Source organism: Plasmodium cynomolgi, chromosome 12 (assembly GCF_000321355.1).
Source record: "Plasmodium cynomolgi strain B DNA, chromosome 12, whole genome shotgun sequence".
Lineage (NCBI taxonomy): Eukaryota > Apicomplexa > Aconoidasida > Haemosporida > Plasmodiidae > Plasmodium > Plasmodium cynomolgi.
Window position 1 is genome coordinate 2574696 of NC_020405.1, and position 23437 is coordinate 2598132.

Genomic DNA, 23437 nt, shown 5'->3' on the forward strand with positions numbered 1-23437 from the left:
ATAATCCAGAAAAATATAAGGTTAAAAGGATGAAATGTGGGCAGTGCCGCGGGATCGCCGCAGTGCTGTGGAGGGGACCTGTTCGCGTCTACGTGTAGCGGCTCCCTCGTAGAGCCCGCGTGCGACTGTAGGGGATGCGTAGTGTGGACCCCACCCCCTGGTGCTAGCATGAATGTGTGCACAGTTGTTGGGGCGTGCACGCACGTACATACGTACGTATACATATATGTATATAAATAGATATATATATATGCATATGTATATGTATATGTGCATATGTACATGTATATTCTCGCTTGAACCTTTGCGCATGCAGCTTTCCGCGAGCGGACCACGCCGCGGTTCAGACGGCTCGAATAAATGAGCCCAATTGGTCAAAAAAAAAAAAAAAAAACAGAATAAATCGACAAAACATGTGCGCAACAGTTTAAAGCATTTCACCAGAACATACATATGTAGATAATATATTGTGTACCTTTTAAAACCGTTCCAAGGCTGCATTTTTCGATTATTATTTTTTTCCCCTCCTCACTTTGCCAGTAAAGTGAATAAGACAGTGTGTCTTGACGCGAATATATAGCCACTCATGTGAATTTCTTTCATATGAATTTCTTTTTTTTTTTTTCCGAGCGAGAAATGTTAAAAGAACAACTGTTATGAGACCCCCTTTATTTTTGCATAAACTGCTTGTCCTTTTTTTTTTTTTTTTGCGCGGGCAGATATATGCGCATGAGTGTGCATAAATACATCCACACAACGTGCATTCATACGTCCGCACATAAGCGGACACGTATGTACACAGCCACATAGCCGTTTGCGAATCCCGCGGCGCACACGTGAACGAATCCCCACAAAGGGAAACTCCCTTCCCTTCTCTCCCCCCCCTTCCCCAACATACATAACCATCCACGATGTTTTTGTGCAGGCTGTTTAGGAAAACGGTGGTGTTGGTGACAGTAGTCGTAGTGTTGCTAATCATAGCATCCGTGTTGTTAATCCTTCATTTCGTTCATAACTCGAGTTCAAATGACAATTTCCCCTTTGGAATTGGAATATATACATACGAAGTGGTGTTGAAGTATAGCCACATTCACGACCCTGCAGTTGGAAAACAATTAAATGTTGGATCTAATGTGATTCCAATAAATAGAGCACATTCACCATTCACACAAGGATTATTTTTTATAGATAATGACACACTAATGGAATCATCAGGCTTATATGGAGCTAGCTATATTAGAGAATTTTCTCTTTCTTCAGGAGAAACAAAAAGATTTAGCAATTTAAAAAGTAACCTCTTTGCAGAAGGTTTGGCAATTGTCGTGGAGCCAATGACATATAAGAAGTTCATCCTTACCTTAACGTACAAGGAAAAAATTATTCTCGTTTTTGATTATGACACTATGGAATTGTATCACACATTCGAGCATGAGTTGGATGGATATGGACTGACGTCCAACATCGACCTCCTACAATCTGTTGATGATTTGAAGGAAGAAAATTTTGCTCGTCATCAGAAGCTATGGACAACTACAGGGGATAATTATTTATACGAAATTGAGATTCCTCATGAGTTTTTAAAAACTAAAAAATTGTCTATATCTGGGAAAACCGAAATTACTTGTGCAGGCTATTCGATTTATCATGTGAACGAGTTGGAGTACCATGTGCAGGCGAAGACACTCTATGCCAATATTTTCCTCACCAAGCTGATCCTCGAGATCGACATTTCCAAAGGCACGTGCCTCAAGATCATTAACTTGTCCGGCCTCGTCGAGCAGTGCGACAATTACGTAAGTGGGAGTGATTGAATTGGGAGCGAGCGAATTGGGGGTGTGCTGCCGGCAAGTGTGCACGTACCTTTCCTGTGACCGCCTCGACGGCTCGACCGCTGAACCGATCAACCGCTCAACCGATCAACCGCTCAACCGATCAACCGCTCAACCGTGGCTTATATTTTTTGCGCCCAATTTATGCCCATTTCTTGTGCCCCTTCGCACCCACAGCAGGAAGGCAAGAAGAACCAGGAGTCCGTGCTTAACGGAATAGCCATCGACCCTCATAACAACAAGGTGGACCTCCCCAATCTGCTCGTCACGGGCAAGTTATGGCCCAACATGTTCCAAATCAGGCTCGTCAAAAGTATTGGCAAGTTGGAGGCCGCCACGGTACTCAGCGAGTACTTCAAGTCGATTGGGAAGAAAGTATCGTGAAAATGCCGTCGCGTAGGGTATGATCAAACTGCTGCGCATAAACAATCAAAATCCTGACTCCATCTGCAGACACGCTGTTTGGGGTCCGTGCGTCCACCTCGTGGGGCCACTATTTTTTCTTCATCGCCATCAGCCCTACATCATTTCGATACCCAGATGTAGATCCCCTTTTTTTTTTAAGTATCTGTGTGTAAATTTCCCACCCCGGATGCACACGTTAATCAATTTTGTGTCTCAAGAATTAACGGCCAGCCTAAACTGCACTGTTAATTTTACTTGCGTTTTTTTTTTTTTCAGCCGTGTAATAATATTTCTGTGTTAGCGAGGTGTCGTCTGCGCTCTGTCGCGCGGTGGCTGGGCCACGTCGCAGTTGCCACCGCGACTGCAGGTGCTATAACAACTGATACCAACGTTGTTGTTGTAGTTGTTGTAGTTGTAGTAGTAGTTGTTGTTGTTGCTTTTTTTGTTCTTTCTTAAACAGACTGTTTAGACTATTTATATCACTAAAGCGTTGTTATAAACGTGACGAATGGCAAGGGTGCCTTCAGTGTTTTTTTCTGTGTCACGCTCGCTGCGCACACAAGGAAGTAAAAATATGGGAAGTCCTTCCTTCGTAGTGTCACCCATTTGTGCGCGCTTACACGTACAGTGAAGTGGGCTGCACATTTTATTCCTCACGGTGGTTCCTCCCACGGGTCCTTCCAATCGTCCCAGCAGAGTGGTCCTTCGAATCGTCCCTGCAGTGGTCCTTCCAATCGTCCCCGCAGCGGTCCTTCCAATCGTCCCAGCAGAGTGGTCCTTCGAATCGTCCCCGCAGCGGTCCCTCCAATGTTGACGATCCCTCAACGAAGTGAACCCTCCAAATGGGCTTTATCCCCCCTTTTGTGGGGAAAAAAAAAAAATCGCCAAACAGGATTCCCACGCACAACTACCTCTGTATTATCGGCCTGTCGACAATGTGGACTACTCCGTTGTGGCACTTCATGTTTGGTCTGATGATCTTCGCTCCATTAAGGAAAATCGAGTGATCGCAATTTTTAAACTCTCCTGTTATCTTTACAAGTAGGTCTCTGTTAACTAAGTTGGTGATTTTCTCCGGGGCGTCCCTTTTCTCGTTGAACACGAGCCACTGCAAGGGGGGTCAGGGCGGAAGAGTACGCACGTTGGTAGGTGCACGGTGGTAGGGTGGCGCGATAACTCAATAGCTCAATGGCGCAATGGCGCGATAGCTCAATTGCCCGGACAAATGCAACTCACAGGCTGGTAGGACGATCCGTACAGGTCCCTGTAGAGCCAGAAGTCCCTCGTGAAATGGCCCAAAACAAATTCCATCAACTTGTCTCCTTCTTCATATAATTTGGCTAAACTCTCGGGGCTAATTAATTTCAGAGCCTCGTTCGAAGGCAGGAACCCCGTGTACGGGCCTTCCAAGGATAGCTCGTGTATAAGGGAGGTACCCACTGCGAAGGGGATGCATTTGAAAAGGAGGGGGGGGGAGAAATGGGAAAGGTAGATCAACGTGATGAGGATCCCCAGTTAGGCAGGACAAATAATAATGGCTCAATAAAAACACATAAAGGTGTGTGCACCTCGGGGTAAAGACACCCCGTGAAGCGAAATTTGTGTGCATATCGAATCGCACTGCACATGTTCAACTCGGAGTTGTACCATTGGGATGACTCAGAAAGTGGGAAAATAATTTCAATTCATTATGTGAGTATATCAAATTAACCAACGTCCTCTTAATAGGTTTGTGTTCAAAGCACCAGTATGTTTTTCTGTTAATGCTTTCGGGATCGTTCGTGACTTTTTGCGGTTTCCTCAATCCGCCACTGCGTGTGTATAGCCTTTTAATGACAAGGAAGGGAGGGAGGCTCTTTTTCATTCTTTCGTATTTACGCCTACTTCAGGGGGGTTGTGTGCGCGTAGGTTTTGTTTAACCGATCGGATGCTCCGCTCCTTGGCTAGCAATTTTTTGCAGCTCCTTTTGCAAAGCGGGAGGGATGAATCTGCGATGGTGTTGGCGTTGATGGGCATACGAATCTCCCCATTTTGCTAACAAAGTGTGATCATTCAGAAGGGGGTTCTTCTTCTGTGCAGGGGGTAAGTGCCGTTAAATGGGATGTTGCGAAAGGGGAGGAAGGGAGGCGTGCACACGGGTACAATTCCGGTGAGAATACGGCTGCAACTGCGCTTAGGATGACAGTCACAGGTTTGCTGTGCCCATTTGAAACGGAAAAAAGAAGAGGCATAGCGAAGTCACAAATTGCAGCAAGAAAAACGACCTTCAAACTGCTCCCATCATCCGTGCATACTTCGCGCGAAAAAAAAAAAAAAAAAACGCCACGTTTTCGCAATTTGCCAATTTTTCTTAATCTTGGAAAACGTTCGTTCCCATTTGTTGTTACATTCGTAAGAATTATTTTTTCTTATTTTTACCTGTTTGAGACATTGTTATTTTTTTTTAATTTTTTACATAGTGAGTTCATGTGCAAAATGCGCGAGGAAAATTATGCATTCCTGTGCGAGGTTTTTTAATTGTGTACTGGACAAATGCATACGAGTTTACGAGAGTATGCGAATTGAACGAATGGACTGAAGTAGGAGCACAGGAGTTTAGATGAATGCCTTCCCCGTCCCTCGTTCACATGTACAACATTGAGGGATGCCATGTTAACACGACGCGTCAACAATCGGGTAAGTACTCCAACGGAAAAAGTGTGCCGTAAAGGGAGTTCCGCAGCTTGTTCGCCCGGGCCTGCGTCCTTTGTGCAGTCGCGTTTGTGTGGCCATTTCGGGATCTTCACGTAAGGGAAAAAAAAAGGTACACATAAAAGGTACACATAAAAAGGCACACAAATGGATGCACAAACGGGTACCCAAACAGATGCATAAGCGCGTACGCCGACGCACACATACACACGTTTGACACACCCAGCTGAACTCATGGGTACGCCACTCAGCCAGAGTTGCGAAGCCGTTGTTCTTTAAACAGTGACACTTGGGAGACCGAATTTTGTGCCCCTACGTGTGCGCCTATGTGTACACGTGCATACGTGTCGGCCCCTTTATTCCCCGGTTAAGTTTGTCCGCGTAGCCAGAAAAAAAAAAAAATATATATCATAAATAAAGCTCTCATAAAAAAATTCCATAAAAAGGGCTATCACAAAAAAACTGCTATAAACTGCCATAAAAAAGGCAAACCGTGCTGCGAAGCAAAACCGATAGAGCGTCCCAGCTGCGCCCACTCCTGAAGACCCAGCAATTCGGCTAAGAACCCGCCAAGTGCGAGGCAGTTACGCACACATATATACGCCCGTGAACCGCTTAAAATACAAAATGGAGCACCTTTCAGTGACGAAGAACAGCCAAATGAACAACCTAGCGGCGTACAATAATCAGGAGGCAAACTACAGTTTGACAGCCCCAAACCAGGAGACATACTCACAAAACGACCTGTTCTACACCTTTTATGACAAATTTAATGAAATTTTCTTGTTCATACAAAATTTGAAAGAAAATAAAAATGACTTGGAAGACGAAGTAGATGACAATTTAATAAAAACTTTACACAACTTATGTCTTGAATTTTTAAATTATATCAAACACATAAACGATTTTGGTCATATGAATTTAAGTAAAAATGAGCAGGATTTAATAATCGAATCGTACGAGAAATTTGTGCGACAGTGCAAACAGTACAACGACAAGCCGCAAGTGAAACAGCTGGAAAATGAAATTTCGAATTTGCTCGACCTGCTCTTTAATAACACCTCAGGTAAGACATTACAATCGAAAAAGTGTGAAAAAAAAAATTGTTCATTTCGCCCCCATGATTATGCTTCTGATGAGGATACATTTCTTCCCTTTTTTATGGACGAATAATTTTCCCTTTATCCCTTTCTCCCCCACGCAGAGGCAGTGAATACCCTCTTCTCCGCGGACTCTTTTTTTATGGACCACGTGGAAAACTTGAAGCTGAAGTAGGGTCCCCATATATGCGAATGTCGTTTTATGCGCCGTTCTCTTTCGTATTGGCAGTTTGTCCAGCACGACAGCCACAATCCGGACCGCCTTCCACCCCTCCTCAGGTTAACCGAAAGAAACCAAAAAATTGAGTTCGAAAAGGAAAGAGTGAAGAAGCTGGAGCTGGAGGCGAAGGTGGAAAAATACGATGAGATGTTCGAGAAGAACAAGCAAAAGGTGAGCATCGCAAATGTGCCCTCCCGTGTGTGTACCTACGCATGAATAGTGTGTTCCCCATAGTGTGGATACCTCTTTGTCAGAGAGGCATATAACATTGGCCTGCTTTCTTATCACCATGCGTATGCGTGTGGGTGTATGAACACGCACAAATCGGAACCCAAAACAGCAGTACTACATTTGCTTCATATTTCCTGTCCCCTCGAAGAATAACGAAATGGACGAAACGTTAAGCAAGCTTAAGAAGGATATCAATAAGGTATGGAGGCTCGAAACGACCTTGTCAGTGCATGTACTGAGAAGTGTGGGGAGTTTTTCACCCTGTGTGGCAAAACTGTGGCAAAATTATGGCGCAATTTACTCCATAACTTCCCTCATTTTATACCCCCTCCCAGCTGAACGAAAAAATACAAAAATACGACAACTACGTCAAAAAGAAGCGCAAAGAAATTGACATCAACTTTTCGGATACGTTGGACTGCAAGGAAAGGATCAAGCTGTTGGAGGAGCAGTAAGAAAAGAGAGTCGATCAAAAGAGGAAAAAAATAAATAAGTACACACACGTGTATCTTGCTTTGCACATGCACCACGTTTACGTTTGTCTTAACACCCTCCCCCCTTCCCTTTGCAGCATAAAGACAGTCGAACGGAACATCAAAACAACGCAGTTGTCACCCCTCAAAATTGTAGAAAAAACGGAGCACTATATCATTTTCGAGTTCACGGTATTATGCGCTTGTACATTTATTTTTTATTCATTTCGAAGCGCCTTTTTTTTTTTTTCCTTTTATGACAGTCTGTTTACCTTTACCCCTCTGCAGACAATACGCAGCGTCATGCAATTCAAAGTGAGCAATTATCAGTCAAAGAATGCGCAAGTGGAAATCAACCCCTGTGACGAACATATTCTGTCTTACATAAAATCGAACATAAATAAATGTAAAGATATTTCAGAGATAACTTACTTAATCAAAGAGGTACTTGTGCATGAACAGTTCAGGCAAAAAGGAGTTTTATTTATTTTTTTTTTTTTTTTTTGTTCATACGTTTTTTCATGATTTTGGCTAGACACATTAATAAGTTGCCAATTCAAAGTGGCATTTTTGCACAAAGCTGTTATGCTTTCTCCTGTGTGCATATGGACCAATCCTTTACCGTTGCTTCAATCCCTTTTTTACACTTCATTCGTAGGCCATATACTTAAAATTTCTGGACATTTGAGCTTATCTTTCTTTTAACCATTTGGAAGAATAATCCCACAAAAGGGGGGGAAAAAAAAATCCCTAACCTGTGCGTGTATTATTAACCGTTTCGCTTACCACCAACAGTGCGTTGTTGCATAAATGAGCGAACTGAATTTTCATATGTTCACTTTTTGAATTTAAAATAATTTTTTTTTTTAGTGAAAATGCATTGAAGAAATGCCTGTTATGAACGTACGTCTATTTGTGTGTGCGCGCATAGTGATGCCCCTACTCCCTTGGGCGTATTTTTCGACTCCCATTTTTTTTCTTTTCCGTGCATTTGAGTTTGACGTGTCAAAATGGTTCGCTTCAGTTGCGTTTAAAATAGTACTAAGTAATGAAGGTGATGGCTACGCTTGGTGGAATGAAACCAAAGCAACCGTTTATGAAGCACCCCGTGGAAAGAGTTCCGTCGCACATTGGTGTGGTAGGCTCTACGAAATGTGCAACTTTAAAGGTTGCATTTTGTCCTCCCCCTCATAAGGCTTCCCATACATACATGCGCATTTTTCGCTCATTTGGAAATGTGCGCCAAGGGCAGATGGGGAAAAAACTGAACCAAGGAAATATTGGGCCAAACCATAACATAACGAAATGTGGTTAGAAAAATGGTCCTAGCTGAGGTTCCGTAAAATAACGTGATCGTTCCAACTTCACTCAATAGCAGTTGTCATTCCTTTATGAAAATTCCCAATCGAAGGTGACACTGTTTCGCGCCGTGCACACATTCGCATGACAAATGTTCCATTAAAAGTGAAGGAGTTGATAAAAGGGATAGTTAAGTGGTATATATGAGATGACCACTGCGCCAGTTACGTGGTTACGGGAAATGCTCAATGTAAGAGCACACCCTGCGAGTTCTTCTTTTCAAAGGTGAACCGAGCCGCTACTTCATATAACAGCTGGCCTACTATCCACTTCGCTGACGGGATAATTAGCGATCTGTTTAACCGTGTGCACATGTATGTAATAATAGTGAGCATGATATGCCCCAATGGGGACAACCTACGTATACGTAGTACACACCCACTCAACATGGAAAAACAAGCACAGAGGTACCATACTGAAGATAACTTATTAGACTGCAGCTATTCCTTCTTTTTGCTACGTGCAGAGGTGTACACGATGTGGTGTCTACATTCACCCCTTCTGACAAATGGGCAGAAATGTAAACAACGAGATGGGCCACACAAGAAGGCCTAATTTTACGCAGCGCCTGAAAAGGAGTTCTCTAGTTACACGTGCTTGATTGTACAACTGGGTTTATCCTTCGTCAAACTTTTAAATAGACAGGCGGGGACATCCCTCGCGACTGCCATGAAGGACGTTTTGCGAAGAGGAAGTTCTTTCCCATCATCAGGTGAAAAAATGCGTTGCATGCTAAAGGGGAAGGGTGTTAAAATGGAAATTATTCTCCCTTTTTTGCTGCCTTAAAGTGGTCTACCCGCCCATGCCGTGTGCAGAAATGTAAGCTGATGTGAGCGGATGCAATCAGACGATTACACAAAATGGATAAAAAAATAAAATTGCGCTCTTCGTTGTGAGGAAGTTCCCACTGCGTTTTAAAAAAAAAAAATTCCCTGCTGCTATGGATATACTTACGTTGATATACAGAGTCGTCGAGGCAGGCACTGACGTGGGGAAAAACACTTAACAGTTTGGCACACAGCACATGTGTACAAAGTAAATGTGTCCATTTTTTCCATTTTGGGCGATTAAGTGCTCCATGGCGAATAAAATGTACATATACACCAATGTGTACATAATGATGAAAGCGAATTGCAGCTAGCACATCATATCACATCAAATGGGGGAAAAAAAAAAAAAAAAAAATCATTTCAATGAAACCCATTAAACTTAAACAGAGGGGGGGGCAAACCGCAGGGGAAGTTACGAGAGAAAATGAAAAGGCAAAATTTGTGGGGTGAAAAAAAAAAAAAGAGGACGGGAAAAAACGAAGCAAACAAAAATCGAGGCAAACAGAAAAACGAAGCAAACAAAAATCGAAGCAAACGAAGCAAAAAAAAAAAAACGCATGACATACTGCGTATTATCACAACACACTCCGCATTGACTTCCACACTCGCACGCCAAAGTCCAAACGTACACATGTAAATTTACTCACCTTCGCGAGGCAGAAAGTGTAAATTAAATATATACGCTTTTTCCAATCACGGGGGTGAAAAGAAATGATTAAAAATTCGGAGGAGGTTTCAATTTTTCCCACGAGTGTTTATACATAAAGGTGAAGCAAAAAAAAAAAAAAGAAAAAAAAGTTAAAAACAAATGCGAGGGAATCTGCGCGTGTACGTATAAGTACAAATGTTATTGCGAAACGAAACATGCCAATCTTCGCTTGACTCCGGTGTACATATGCTTACAGCTCTCTTCTTCATTCACCAGGAGTGATTGTATTCGAAACGAAGGCAGCGAATATCTCCAAAGTGAAACACAAAAAAAGAAGAAAAAAAAGAAATAAAAAAAAAAAAAATCTTCAAAACACCCAAAATACTCCACTTTAACATCGCCCAGAGCGTATAAGCTAATGACAGAAAATACATCAATTAGGAGGAGGTATGAAAAGAGCTTCACAGAACGGCCAGGCTTCACTGAAGATGAAATTGAGGAAATAAGGGAAGCTTTTAATTTGTTAGATACCGATGGGACAGGTGCGAAAAGGGAAAAAAAAAAAAAAATGACATATGAACGGTTGAAGCAGTTCTATTCATTTTTTTTTTTTTTTTTCGTATCAGAACCTGGGTCCCATTTTACACAAAATGGACCACATGCTTGCAAACTCAGTAAAGCTTTTTTTTTTATTATTTCCCCCCCCCCTGTCGTCTTTCACTTTTCCCCCCAGGCACCATCGATCCGAAGGAAATAAAGTGCGCCATGCAGAGCCTAGGGTTAGACGTTAAAAACCCAATGATATTCAGGATGATAGCTGACCTGGAGAAAGACGGATACTCCTCCATTGACTTCGAGGAGTTCATGGAGGTCATAACGTCCAAGCTGGTAGGCCTGCATGCACACCGCGCATGTGCGTACGCACATCGTTCGTGTGTGTGTGTGTATATATATATACATAAAGCGTTATCGTGGCCATTCCCCTTCACACGACGCACGCACCGAATTGGTTCCTCCACTCACCTAATAGGGAAATAAAGACACGCGGGAAGGCATACAAAGAATTTTCAACCTCTTCGATGATGACAAAACGGGGGCAATATCACTGAAAAATTTAAAAAGAGTTGCAAAGGAGTTAGGGGAGACGTTAACCGATGAGGAGCTGCGGGATATGATTGATCGTGCAGATTCCAAGGGAGAGGGAGAAATTTCGTTCGAAGATTTTTACACCATAATGACGAAGAAGAGCTTCTTGTGATGAAAACCCCCCTGGGGGGAAGACGCCGTCTATGAGGGCCGGCCACCAAAAGGTGCGCAAAAATATACAACCACATAATTGGACGCTCCACATCTGAGCGACAAATTGCATCCACTGAAATGGACTTTTTAGATGAGCCACTTTGGCGAAATAAGAGACGATGTGATTATGTCGATAACTCCGCTACACTCTCCCATCAGGTGTGCATCTCCATTTTACGATGGAAACCTTTCCTAACCGTGTTGTGCAGTTTACTGTGTGAGATGCCTCCACCTGGTATGATGATATAGGCAGGATGACTTGACTGCCTGGTGGTTCGAAGCCATTACCAAAGTGTATATTTAATTAAATGCTAATTGCGTTACGAAGGGAGATGTCCAAAAGGGTGGAGATTTGACCGGCTATGTTATGTAATTGTATTATGAGTATGTGCCTTTGTTGAGCGCACCTCCCCTCCCCCCCCCCTCCTCCTATGGCATATTTTTGCCCCTCCGTAGTAGTGCAGAAAGGTACACTCCAAGTGTGCGTCCTTCGAACGAAGCGCTCGCTGTGAAAATGTGTTTCCTTTTTTTATTTTTTTTTTTTCGTGCGGCATTGCCAATGCCAGAATTTAACAAGTTTTACAAATGTACATTCGTTCGTTCGTTCGTTCGTTCGTTCGATCATTTGACCGCTCGACCGTACGACCGTACGACGCGTGCGTGTGTTGTATGCACGTGGGCACGCCACACATCGAGGCAGAGTTTATGCGTTGTTCCCGGGGGCCACGCGGGGGGGAAATGCGCACACCCGTTTAATAAAGATTCGATAATTTAAAAAAAAGATGAAAAAAAAGAAGAAAAAAAAAAAAACGTTGTGCACAAGAAAGTTTGATGAGATGCTAACATAAAAAAGGGGAGGCGAAATTGAGAAGTGATGAACACGGAGCGGAGAGAAAACACGTCCAATTTGTATGCACCACGGTTCGCGTAAATAAGTCGAGCGTGATTCCTCCGCACCTCTGCTTCGCTGTGAAGGCGGCAAACTCAGGCGATCAAATTCTGGTTGGTAAATTTGTGGCGGATGTATGTGTAAAGTTCCTTTATTTGTTCCCTGGGGTAGTAGTGTACGTCATCCGAAAAGGTGGAGTTAATGAGGTCGTTAAAAATGACGGCATTTCTGTACATGTCCTCCACCAAGTGGAGCGAAAATTCTTTATTATTGAAAATGTATTTGAAGAGGTAAAAGGTGTCAATGATTAAGTTCCTCAAATTTATAGTAATAAATATATTTACATTTTTCAAAATTTTTTTTTCCATTTTCGTGATAATTTCGACGAGCATATTAATCACTACAAGAATTTTTTTTCCATTTCCTTTTATAACGTTAACTAGGTTCTGCATAATTTCATCTTCATTTTTTGTCTTATCGATGTGATACAGTTCTTTTTTTTTGAAAAAATTTATGTATTCAAAAAAATTCGTTTTCATGAAATGGTTTATGTTGGCTACCTGTACGTGCATGTGGAAATGTTTGTTGTGTGTCTTCTCGTATTCCTTTACAAATGAGTTGTTGATCAGTGTGGCTGAGATTCTCTTGTAGAAGTACTCTCCCTTGGACGCGTATAAGTTTACGAGGTCATCCAGGATGGAACGGTTCACCATGTATACGAAGTAGCACGCGAAGTTGTCCTCGCAGCTACTGGGGGGGTTGGCGGTGGCGGTGGCGGTAGTTTCCCCCGTGGGGGCATTCGCTCCGCTGGTCACTTCACCTGTCTCTCCACCTGCCACTCCGCTGGTCACACCGCTGGTCACTCCACTAGCCATGCCGCCATCCACACCGCTAGTCATACCACCAGCCACACCGCTTCCCACAACGGCGCGGCCCTCCTCCGCGTTCGTGTAGTCCCTCCTGCGCAGGCTGAATATATTACCCGAGACAATCTTCTGCATTATGTGAAACTTTATATACTTGGAGATGTCCTTAAAGAAGAAGGAGTAGTAGTCGAGATACTCCGAGTCATGCAGATCACTGAGTTCACTATTGTTGGAAGTCTGCGCCTGGATCCATTCCTCCGGTACGATGTCTTCATGCACCTTGATATAGGCACTCACCAAATTTTTGTGAAAAATATAGTCATTGTATATGTTATTTCGAGGTGCCTTGGTTCGTATATTCTCAAAGTAAAGAGCAAATCGAATACAATTCTCTGTGTCATCTGCCTGAAAAAATTTCTTCATAAGCATATAGGCAACCTTCGTTTTAAAAATATTTTCATATCGAAAGTCATTATACAAACATGAGTTATTGAAAAAATTTTCCATTACGATATAGTCATTGTAGGAGGTGATGATTCTGTCAAAGAGAGTATTGTACAGGAGAATAGGCATCTGAAACATGACATACAAATTATTTTTGATATGATTCAAATATACACAAGCGATTTCCATTTCGTTGAAGCTAATCAAATGGGTTATATTTTTTAACTGCATGTTTATATAGTACAGTAAATTTCTATCACATATTTTTTTGAGGATATTAATTTTATCATTTTTTGTATTCATGCAATTTGTGCGCAAATGATTGGTTAGCTTTTTCAAATGGCTATTCGTTTTGTTTTGTCCCAAATCGGAGAGAGATGTACCACCAGCGGCTTCACCAACACCCGTGCCTCCACTCACCGTTGCACTAGTGGAGGTTGAACTTTTACTTATTTCATTCTCCTTCTCAAGGGAGAAATAATTATAATGCTTCAACATTGCTATGAGGTTAACATAGAGGTATTCATATTTTTCTGTTTTAAAAATTTTGTATTTTTTTAAAACGTTCAGTATGTCTCTTTTGAGAATAAGTTCCAATAGTATGCACTCGCATGCACTCAGTTTTTTAACCCTTATGTGCGAGGGGAGGAATAGTTTGTTTTTTCTGGCCTTTCCCTTGGACAGATAGAGATACTTTTCCTTGATGTGTACATTGAGGGGTTCTTCTTTGTTGCTGTTATCCATTACGTCCGACACGTCGCTGCTGTTCGAGTTGAGGATCTCTATCAGGCTGTTCTCCTTTCGCTCGGTGCTTCTCTTTCTGGCCCTGCCCCTCCTTTTCGCGCGCCTCTCACGATCGCTTCGGGGGTTGATCCCACGACTACTTCGGGGGCTACCACTTCGGGGGCTACCACTTCGGGGACTACTACTTCGGGGACTACTACTTCCGCTCTCTCTCCCGCGCTCTCTCCCGCGCCCTCTCCTGCGCTCACTTCCTACGTCACTTCCTACGTCGCTTCCTTCGCTGTCCGCCTCCCCCTGGCTACACGAGTCCCCGCCCCGGTGGCGGCCCGAGCTGCCCGACGAGTCGGCACTACCGTTCGGCTCCTCCTGGTCCGTCGCATTGCTCGCACTGTCCCTCTCCTGGTCCGTCGCATTGCTCGCGCTGTCCCTCTCCTGGTCCGTCGCATTGCTCGCACTGTCCCTCTCCTGGTCCGTCGCATTGCTCGCACTGCCCCTCTCCTGATCAATCGAATTGCTCTCGTTTTCCCTCTCCTGATCCCCCTGCTTCTTCTTCTTCTTGCCACCCCCTTGAGTGTACTTATAATTAAACGACTTGTGATTCTTATAAAGATTCATGTAGTAGTTAAGGTAAGAGGGATAAATTTTATTAGTGTACATAAAATTTTGGAAATTTTTTTTCACATCAAGGCTGTTTCTTTGAAACCAAAAGTGATATATATTGAAGGCTTCAAACAAAGACAGCTTGGCATTCTTTAGGACGTATAAATTTTCAGCCGAAAGGAATAACACACTTTCGTATATGCAGCAGTTACGGTCTAATCTCTTCAACATTTTTTTCGATAAAACGTGAATTTCTTCAAATAAGTTAAAGTTGTAAGTTTCATCAAATTCGTTCTTTATTTTCATAATGCGGTTACAAAATTTATTAATTTTTTCATTGTGTGGATAGAATAGGATAACTTTTTCTGCCCAGTAGTTGAGATGGAAATTTAGAACACATAAAAATAAGTTCTGTCTCAAGTCATTCAGGTCTATGATATCTTTGTCTAAATCTACTTCTATATCATCGAATGATATTTTTTTATTATATGCTACAATTCGATTTACGCTTTTTTTATCTGTCACCATGTGGTCTTTCTTCGCATTTTTCATTATCTTTCCATCATGATCCATGTCACTGTTTCTATCGTTATTATCATTTTTTTCGTCCTTCTCATGCATTAGGTAGTTATTCATTTTTAACCTTTCCAAACTGTTCAGTTCTTCTTCCTTCTGTTTTTCTATTCTCTTCATTTGGTCATTTAACAAGCTGTTCCCCTCACGAGTAGCAAATGGCAGATTTGATTCATCCATGGTACCATGATTCTGTGCACTCTGTTGTTTAAAATGTGCAGGTTCACTACTCGTGTTGTTTGTCTCTGCTGTTAGCTGATTACTGAGCGTATTTCGAAGTCCCAATTTGGTGGTATCTCCTGTGGGGGAGAAAATCCCACTTCCATGGATAGCACTCCCAGTTTTATCCTTTGTCGGACTGCCCCCCACCTCTTTGCTATCCCATAATGAAGCATTGGCATTCAAGACCCCTCTCTCAATTAAGTTGTTCTCTCGGGCACTTATACTCGTTTTGTTATGCGACGCACTTGCACTTAGAATATCCTTACTTGGAATGTTGTCAAATTTTAATGTGTTTAAAATATTTTTGGTGTCATTTAGAGCGCTTCCCAATTTGCTTTTTTTGAAGAACAAGCTGTCGCTGTTTAATTCATCGTTTTTTTCATCACCCCAATAGTTTCCACTAAGTCCTTTCCTCCTCGAGTTGTCACCTCCCCAATGATTTATCTCATCTGTGGAATCTCTTCCCTTTGATTTGGCCACTCCACTCGCATCGTCCTGGTCGTCCAAGTCCACGTTCCTCCTCCTCTTCCTGTTCTTCACGTCGTCGTAGTTTATGTGATCGCTAATGTTTGCGGTGTTGCCAATTGCGGTGTTGCCAATTGCGGTGTTGCCCATTACGCCGCTTCCCATTACGCCGCTTCCCATTACGCCGCTTCCTATTGAGCCGCTTCCCATTGCACCAAGCGCGTTCCCGTCCGTGCCAACCCCCGTGGAGCTAAACTTAAACACGGCGGAGCTCTCCGACTGCGCGGCAGCAACATCCGTCTGCTTACTCTCCCCACTGAAGGAAAAAATGGACGTTTTCTTTTTCTCTTCACTGGTCTGCAATTCGTTAAAAGACGACGTTTTGCTGGGAAGGCCAAAAATGGGAGTCGAAGTCCTGTTTTCTTTATTCGATGGGAACATAAAGGGAGAGGAGTTCGTTTTATTTTCTTCCATTTTTGTGTTTCCAAATCCGAAAGGGGAAGGAACGGAATCGACTTCTTTAACATTCGCATCTTTATTTTGCCCATTTAGGTTGGATAAAAATGAACTGCCAAAAACTTGAAAATTTTCTTTTTCATTTTTCCTTGACAATTTTTCTTCACCTCCTTTGTCCTTCTCCGACAGGTCATCTTTATCTCCTCCTTTTGACTCCTCCTTTTGTTCTCCCTTCTGCTCTCCCGTTTGCTCTCCTTTCTGCTCTCCCTTCTGCTCGCCCTTTACATTTAGGGTTCCAAAACCGAATAAGCCACTTTGGGGTTTTTCCTTATCCGTTTCTGCGCTGTTATTTTCACCCGCCTTATTTACGGCGAATGGAAATAAACTGCTTTTCATGCCTACCTGAAAGCTGCTTTTCTCATTGAGGTTGTTATTACCGCTACTGGTATTCGCTGCGGTCGTGGATGAGGAGTTGTCTCCATTTCCCTCCTTGTTCGCAGCATCCGCGACGGTACCACTCCCTGTATTCGAGGCAGACGTAGCGAAGCCGAAGATTGACCCTTTTTTGTCTCCCCAAGTTGTCTGAGGAGTACCAAGTGCGATACTGTTACTGCCGGTGCCTCTGTTTTGTCCAAAAAGAAAGGTACCACTAGGCGCATCAGTAGGAGCGGTAGGACCAGAGGTTGTGTTTGTGTCCCCCTTGGAGGAGTTATCCATCGAAGTGCTGTTAAAACTGAACGGATTGACGCTATTTGAACTTTTATTACCAAGCAGACCATTCGACATGGATGCACCCAAAGAAGTATTATCACTCGCATTATTCGTATCAGTGGCCCCCATTTTATTATTCGAAAATAAAGAGAGCATATTACTTTTGGCTGTTTTCTTCTTCCTCTCCTCTAGTGTTAATTTCTTCACGGGAATACTCAAACCGGGGTTGTTATTATGAGGATCATTTTTTGTCCCATCAGGGGAGGTGAATACGGGGTTCCATCCAAAGGGATTATTATTATTGTTTGTACTTCCACTTGTCTGATTATTTCCGAAGAGATTATTCGTGCTGCTCTGAAATAAATTACTGCTGTTGCTTCCGAACAGACTATTGCTGGTGCTTTTCCCAAAGGTGGTGGTATTACTGCTCTGCCCGATGCTACTCGATGATGCTGCATTGAAGGTAATTTTATTTCCCATTTGATTGCTGCTTTGGTTCATGAGGTTATTCGCCTTATCTTGGTTGTTACTAGCATTATCATTTATGCCTCCACTTGAGCCGAGTCCAGAAGCGCTCCCACTTCTTTCACTCCCGCTAATAGCACTTCCGAACAAGTTTGTGCTTCCCATATTGGGTGCACCCGCACCTCCTACGGGGGAAGCAGCCATTGCACCGCTACTCTTGTTCTGTCCAAATATAACCTTCATAGGCTTGTCCTGGTTAATCAACAAGCTATCCTTATTCACATAATTTGAACTGAAAATATTTTTTTCCTCACTTGTATTACTATTCGTGGTTAAGAGTGTGTTGTTTTTCACCCTCTTTGAAAAAAGTGGTTTTTTATTTACACTAAACTTCTGACCTGTATCTGTGGATAGCTTCAAATCTTTGAATAACTCCTTCGATCCACTTTCGCTGTTAAATAGATTCGCCAAATTGTTTGCACCTGTGGAGGTGTTCATCGATTGAAAGTGTGACCCACTTGGGTTGATCTGTGACATATTATTCCCCATGCCCATGTTCGCGCCTGCGTTTTGGGACAGACTGGAACCGAAGTTGATAGAGCTGCCCGCGCCGCTGGGGGGGTTACTCAGCCCGAGGCCTCCCCCGCGGTTGCCGCTAATAGTTCCGCTGACATTTCCGCTTACACCGCTAACACCGCCAACACCGCCAACACCGCTGGCGCCCTTGCTAAACGGACTATGGTTGGCGGCGCTGCTATGCTGCATTCCAAAAATGTTGGTCTGGCCGGAGGTCGCGCTCGCACCGCTCGTGCCGAAAATATTCTCGTTCGGCTTGGCGCTCCCAAAAAATCCCTCCTTCTGCGCACCCAGGGTGCCCTGAAAAACGGAATTCGGCTTCAACGACACGCCTGCGCTGCTGTTCAGGAGGTTCCCACCGCTTGCGCCGCTTCCCTGTCCGAATCCCCCAAAGGCGCCCAAACCGCTACCCCCGCCAAGGGTATTGGTACCGCCCAAACCGCTACCCCCGCCAAGGGTGTTGGTACCGCCCAAACAGCTACCCCCGCCAAGGGTGTTGGTACCGCCCAAACAGCTACCCCCGCCAAGGGTGTTGGTACCGCTCGTACCGCTAACCCCTCCAATGCTGCTAACCGAGGTACCTCCCCCGGGAATGAGCGAAAAGGATAAGTCTCCCTTGCTCTTCTGCCCAAAAATTGACATAGAGTTACCCGCGGACGAGGAACCCAACTCCAGTTTGTCCTTGTCCGGGTTCCCAACTTGTTGACTATTATTGCCAAAGGGAAAGAGACCTTTACTTTGGTTCTTCCCCGCGTTTCCCGCGTTCCCAGCGTTCCCAGCGTTCCCTGCGGCATTTGCAAAGAGGGACGTGCCTTGTGCACTTTTCTCGAAACCAAAGATGCGGTTGTTACCGCTGGAGGAGGATAGGTTCATATTTGACGTTTCCGATGTGGAATTATTTTTGGAATCAAAAAGGTTGTTCGTTTGATTCGACAGATTATTCATAAGACTGTTGCCAAGGGTACTACTGTTTTGATTGCCGAAGCTGTTATTGCTAGTTAGGCTACTCTTCATTCCAAATATACTCCCTGAGAGGGGGTTGTTACCGCTGGGGTTTGGGCCTTTGGCGCTGGTGTTATCTTGCGCGTTCAGACCTCCAGAAAAGGCGTTGTTAAATTTTGGCAAGGTGCTATTACCGGAGGGGTGCATTATCGAATTACTGTTTAGAGAACCTCCAAAGAGAGACGTTGGCGCAGATGTGCTGTTGCTGGACGGGTTGGTGTTGCTGAACAGGTTGGAATTGCTAGACGGGTTGGTGTTGCTGAACAGGTTGGAGTTACTGGACGTGTTGGTGTTGCTGAACAGGTTGGAGTTGTTGGACGGGTTGTTGTTGCTGAAGAGGTTGGTGCTGCTGGACGAGTTGGTGTTGCTGAACAGGTTGGAGTTGCTGGACGGGTTGGTGTTGCTGAACAGGTTGGTGTTGCTGGACGGGTTGGTATTGCTGCTCTTCCTGAATAGGCTGCTTTCATTACCTTTGTTGCTACTAAATATGTTATTGCTTTGGTTAAATCCTTTGAATAGGTTGTTGTTGCTGCTGCTGTTGATACCGCTACCGTTGTTACCGCTACCATTGTTGCCGCTACCGTTGTTGCCGAGCGAGGCAGTCACGTTTGGGGTCGAGGTTTGCATGCCGCCAAGGGGAGCACTGCTAGCAGGAGCACCAAAAAAGCTAGTGTTGCCAATACCACCTGAGTTACCCACATTGGCGGAACTTACGAAAGGACTGAAAGTGTTAACCTTGTTAATATTTTCTCCATTTGAAGATTTGTTTTTATTGTCCATATTAGTGGCATCGGGGAATCCCCCCCCCAACTGTCTATTCCTATTTTTAAGGTTCGGATAATCTAACACACCATTTTCAAAGTGATGATCGCCATTGTTGTAGTTAGAATTGGAAGTACCCACTCCAGCGCCAGGCATATGATAACTGCTATTGCTGGCACTCATATGGTGTGTGTTTTTCTTCCTCCTTTTCTTGGCATGGGAAATATTAAAAATCTTTGGATGCAAGTTGATAAACATTTCCAACTGCTCATTTATTTTGTTAATACTTTTTTTTATCTCCAATTTATTATTCAGGTAATTTAAAAACCAAACAAAAATATTGTACCTCGCAAATTCAGATGAGTACCAATACTTGTGTATAATAAAATTGGTAATGTGATAATATTGTTAAACTTTTTTTTTTCATTAAAAAGTAAATTTTTAAATTCTATGATGTAGTAATTCTTTTGACTTTCATTTTGGAAATTTTTTTGTCTCAAATTTTTTTTTTTCCTCACATCTATTTCTGTTTCTGCTTCATATTTGCTACTTCCCCTCCGATTGCTCGTTATTTCATCATAATCATCATCTCCATAATTAGACGAGTTTGCAGCTACAGATGTTGTTCTTGACCTCTTTTTTGACTCCTTCACTCGAGAGTTTTTTTTCTCATTTTTCTGATCCCCTTCAGAGCGTTCATTAGCTAACTGTGCACCTGCTTCCTTGGTGGTTATTGTCTCTCCCCCTTCATCCTCTTCTTCTTCTCCTTCCAAATGCCTCAGCGTCTTTACATTCACGTGTTTCTTATTTTGGAAGAAATCAAAAAGGAGGCACACAATTACCAAAATTTTCTGATAGTACAAATTTTCACAATCTAATTTTCTGACAACTAAAGTTTGAACCTTCCGAAGGACTTCCTCCACATTATATTCTATGATCAATTTGTCGATATTTTTTTTACTCACATTTGTGTTATTCTTTCCATTAGTTCCTCCAGCTCCTCCCCCATCTGTTGTCGCCGCGGAGCCACCAGCATACAGCTTCTCATTATACAAACAGACTCGGTAAAAATGTATATACCATTTGTTGCTAAAATTTGGTCCACTATTTTCGATGTGTATAATGCTTTCGAAGTAACTCAACAGGTTATCCTTATAGTTTGACACGACCATGCACCTTGGCTTGTTCTTCCTTGGCGTGGAATATATTTGGTCGTAAATTATTTCCTTGTCCTGGCGATCACTCCGGTCGTGCCGGTCACTTCGATCGTGTCGGTCACTTCGATCGTGTCGGTCACTCCGATCGTGTCGGTCACTTCGATCGTGCCGGTCACTTCGATCGTGTCTGTCACTTCGATCGTGCCGGTCACTTCGATCGTACCTGTCACTTCGATCGTGCCTGTCACTCCGATCGTACAGGTCATTCCGGTCGCCTCGATCATCGTAGTTCTTCCTTTTTCTCCCGTGTGACGCCATCTCCTTTGCAACTCTAACTTGTCTGATATTTATAATGATGAAAAAGGAGGAGGGGAGGAGTAAAAAAAAAACTCACGTCTGGAATTTTCCCTTAACATAATTTCCCCCTTTCCGATACGTCAATTTAGTGAGTCTGATCACACTTGCAATGTCATGTGTGACACATGGGTATGTGTTATTGTAAAAAAAAAAAAGGAGCGCCCAGAGACGGGGAAAAATAAGAACAAAGAGGCGCCCTTGACACACAAATGAGGACGTACTTAAGTTATTTTTCCTACTTAATTTGTTTCCCCTCTTTTCATATTATACACAGTACACATCTAATGCAACTGCTGGAGCTTTGCTAATTTTACATAACTCCCAGGATTACAAGGCCTCTCGATGAGGGGGGCGGAAAATGCCACGAGCATATATACATGCAGCGTACGCGCGTCCCGCTTGTTTCACTTCGAGAGGGTCACTTCCTCTGTGCGCTTTTCCCCAAGAGGAGCGATCACCCAAAAACCCACGTTGTTTCAAACGGGTTGGAGGGCATAAACACTTGTGCCTATAATCCTCCGCGGAGTAAGCTAGGCAAAAATAAAAAAAAAAAAAAATGAACAGGATTTAACTTCGTTCAAAATTTTACTTCTCTCCACCTTGAGTATCTCCCCCCCTTTTTTAATAATGTTCACTCTGTATGAGTAAATAGGTGAGATAAGTGCTACATTCCCCCCAAATTAATTTCAACTCCCCTTGTCAAGTGTCCTATTCATAAGGACGTACGCGTAGTACGTACTTCTAAGTACGGATGGGGAAAAACACGAATGAAAGCAAAAACGTGTTGGTAAATGCAAAAAGGCGTTACGCGCGGGGGGACATGCGCGTAGGCCAATAAGCAAAGGGGTTAAAAACAAACATATAAGTCAAGCATATTTTTTTTTTACGTAAGCAAAGATTGTGCTTGCAAGTACAATTACATATGCCATTGGGAGGAGTACGCTCAACAGGCGTGTAGTACTATGACCGTTCGCGAGTGCTATGTGTTTACAATTAAGGCAAAGGAAAAAAAGGAAAAAATGGAAAAAAAAAAGAAAAAAAAGAAAAGAAAAAAAAAAAAAAAAAAAAATACAAAACTGCGAAATGGTTCGTCGAATGAAAAACGATTTATGGGAGAGGGGAAAAAAAAAATTCAGAAGGGAACAGGCGAATAGGCGAACAGGCGAACAAGCGAACAGGCGATCAAGCGAACAGGCCAACGAGCAAACGCCAAGCACGTGACAAGAAAAGCAAAAAAACGAATTGCGCTTGGCAATAATTTTGCCATAAACGACATATGCACAGGTAAAATTCGTATCTTTTAAAAACGACTCGCTGGGTACTACTTCCCTGTGTATATTTCCTCCAGTACGCACTCGCAAGAGCTCGGAAGCAAAAGGCGAAGCACCTATGTAATGTAAGCATATATATACCTGCACATATAATAGCCCCTACGTATATAGCTTAAAAAGGCGCGTACCATTTCCTTGCTTCCAACCACGTGAGCCGAATTATTTGTTCACAGGATGAACGAGCTTAAGCATAAGCATAGCTTCCGTGTTTCTCCCGCCACGCCGCAATGTGGCACTATGCACATGCAAAAGGAGGGGTGGGGAGCGCACAGAGAAGGAAAAAAAAAAGGCATACACATATGTGTACGTACGTACGGATGTGCGTGCGTTATGTAAAGCATGTTTATACGCGCGTAGGCATATGGGCAGCACAAGTTTGTTCTGTTCAAAATGGAGTTATTTTTTCTTATTTTAAGGCATGCATGCGGCTAGGCGGACATACGCAGATAAATTTATTTAGGGGGGTGGGAAAAAAAAAGAACGATGGGGTTTACTCATTGGGTGGCTGTTCATGAAGGTGTAGTGTACCCACTCTGGGGATGCCCTCACGCAGGAACGTACGTATGTATGTGCCTATAGCTGCACCTGTAGGGGGTTCGGTACCCAAAATGGTGGCAAAACAGTTGTGTTATTTGGCCAAAAAGAAAAAAAAAAAAAAATGTGTACAAATGTTAAGAATGGGAAAGTGCTGCATAGAGGGAAAAAATCACTTCGGAGATTTTATCTTGTTA

The 23437-nt window shown here is 43.2% G+C and overlaps 5 protein-coding genes across 5 annotated transcripts; 3 read left to right on the forward strand and 2 right to left on the reverse strand.

Moving 5' to 3' along the window:
- Nucleotides 1-911: 911 nt before the first annotated feature.
- On the forward strand, nt 912-2213 carry PCYB_126820 (Glutamine cyclotransferase; the record flags this gene model as incomplete). The annotated part of the gene is made up of 2 exons (XM_004224016.1): nt 912-1793; nt 2007-2213. The coding sequence occupies 2 exons, from the start codon at nt 912-914 to the stop codon at nt 2211-2213; spliced, it is 1089 nt and encodes a 362-aa protein (XP_004224064.1).
- Nucleotides 2214-3141: 928 nt separating this feature from the next.
- On the reverse strand, nt 3142-4098 carry PCYB_126830 (fasciclin domain containing protein conserved; the record flags this gene model as incomplete). Its single annotated transcript, XM_004224017.1, has 3 exons — nt 3142-3342; nt 3471-3673; nt 3882-4098. The coding sequence occupies 3 exons, from the start codon at nt 4096-4098 to the stop codon at nt 3142-3144; spliced, it is 621 nt and encodes a 206-aa protein (XP_004224065.1).
- Nucleotides 4099-5552: 1454 nt separating this feature from the next.
- On the forward strand, nt 5553-7988 carry PCYB_126840 (hypothetical protein; the record flags this gene model as incomplete). The annotated part of the gene is made up of 8 exons (XM_004224018.1): nt 5553-5991; nt 6130-6196; nt 6305-6416; nt 6625-6675; nt 6812-6927; nt 7048-7141; nt 7238-7393; nt 7608-7988. The coding sequence occupies 8 exons, from the start codon at nt 5553-5555 to the stop codon at nt 7635-7637; spliced, it is 1065 nt and encodes a 354-aa protein (XP_004224066.1). The 3' UTR covers nt 7638-7988.
- A 2217-nt stretch (nt 7989-10205) lies between these two features.
- On the forward strand, nt 10206-11045 carry PCYB_126850 (centrin; the record flags this gene model as incomplete). The annotated part of the gene is made up of 3 exons (XM_004224019.1): nt 10206-10329; nt 10521-10675; nt 10818-11045. 3 exons carry the CDS (start codon nt 10206-10208, stop codon nt 11043-11045), a joined length of 507 nt encoding a protein of 168 aa, XP_004224067.1.
- A 1025-nt stretch (nt 11046-12070) lies between these two features.
- On the reverse strand, nt 12071-21336 carry PCYB_126860 (hypothetical protein; the record flags this gene model as incomplete). Its single annotated transcript, XM_004224020.1, has 4 exons — nt 20704-21336; nt 20182-20664; nt 18748-20044; nt 12071-18678 (listed from the first exon to the last, which is right to left on the reverse strand). Exons 3-4 carry the CDS (start codon nt 20042-20044, stop codon nt 12071-12073), a joined length of 7905 nt encoding a protein of 2634 aa, XP_004224068.1. The 5' UTR covers nt 20182-20664; nt 20704-21336.
- Between the last annotated feature and the right edge of the window lie 2101 nt (nt 21337-23437).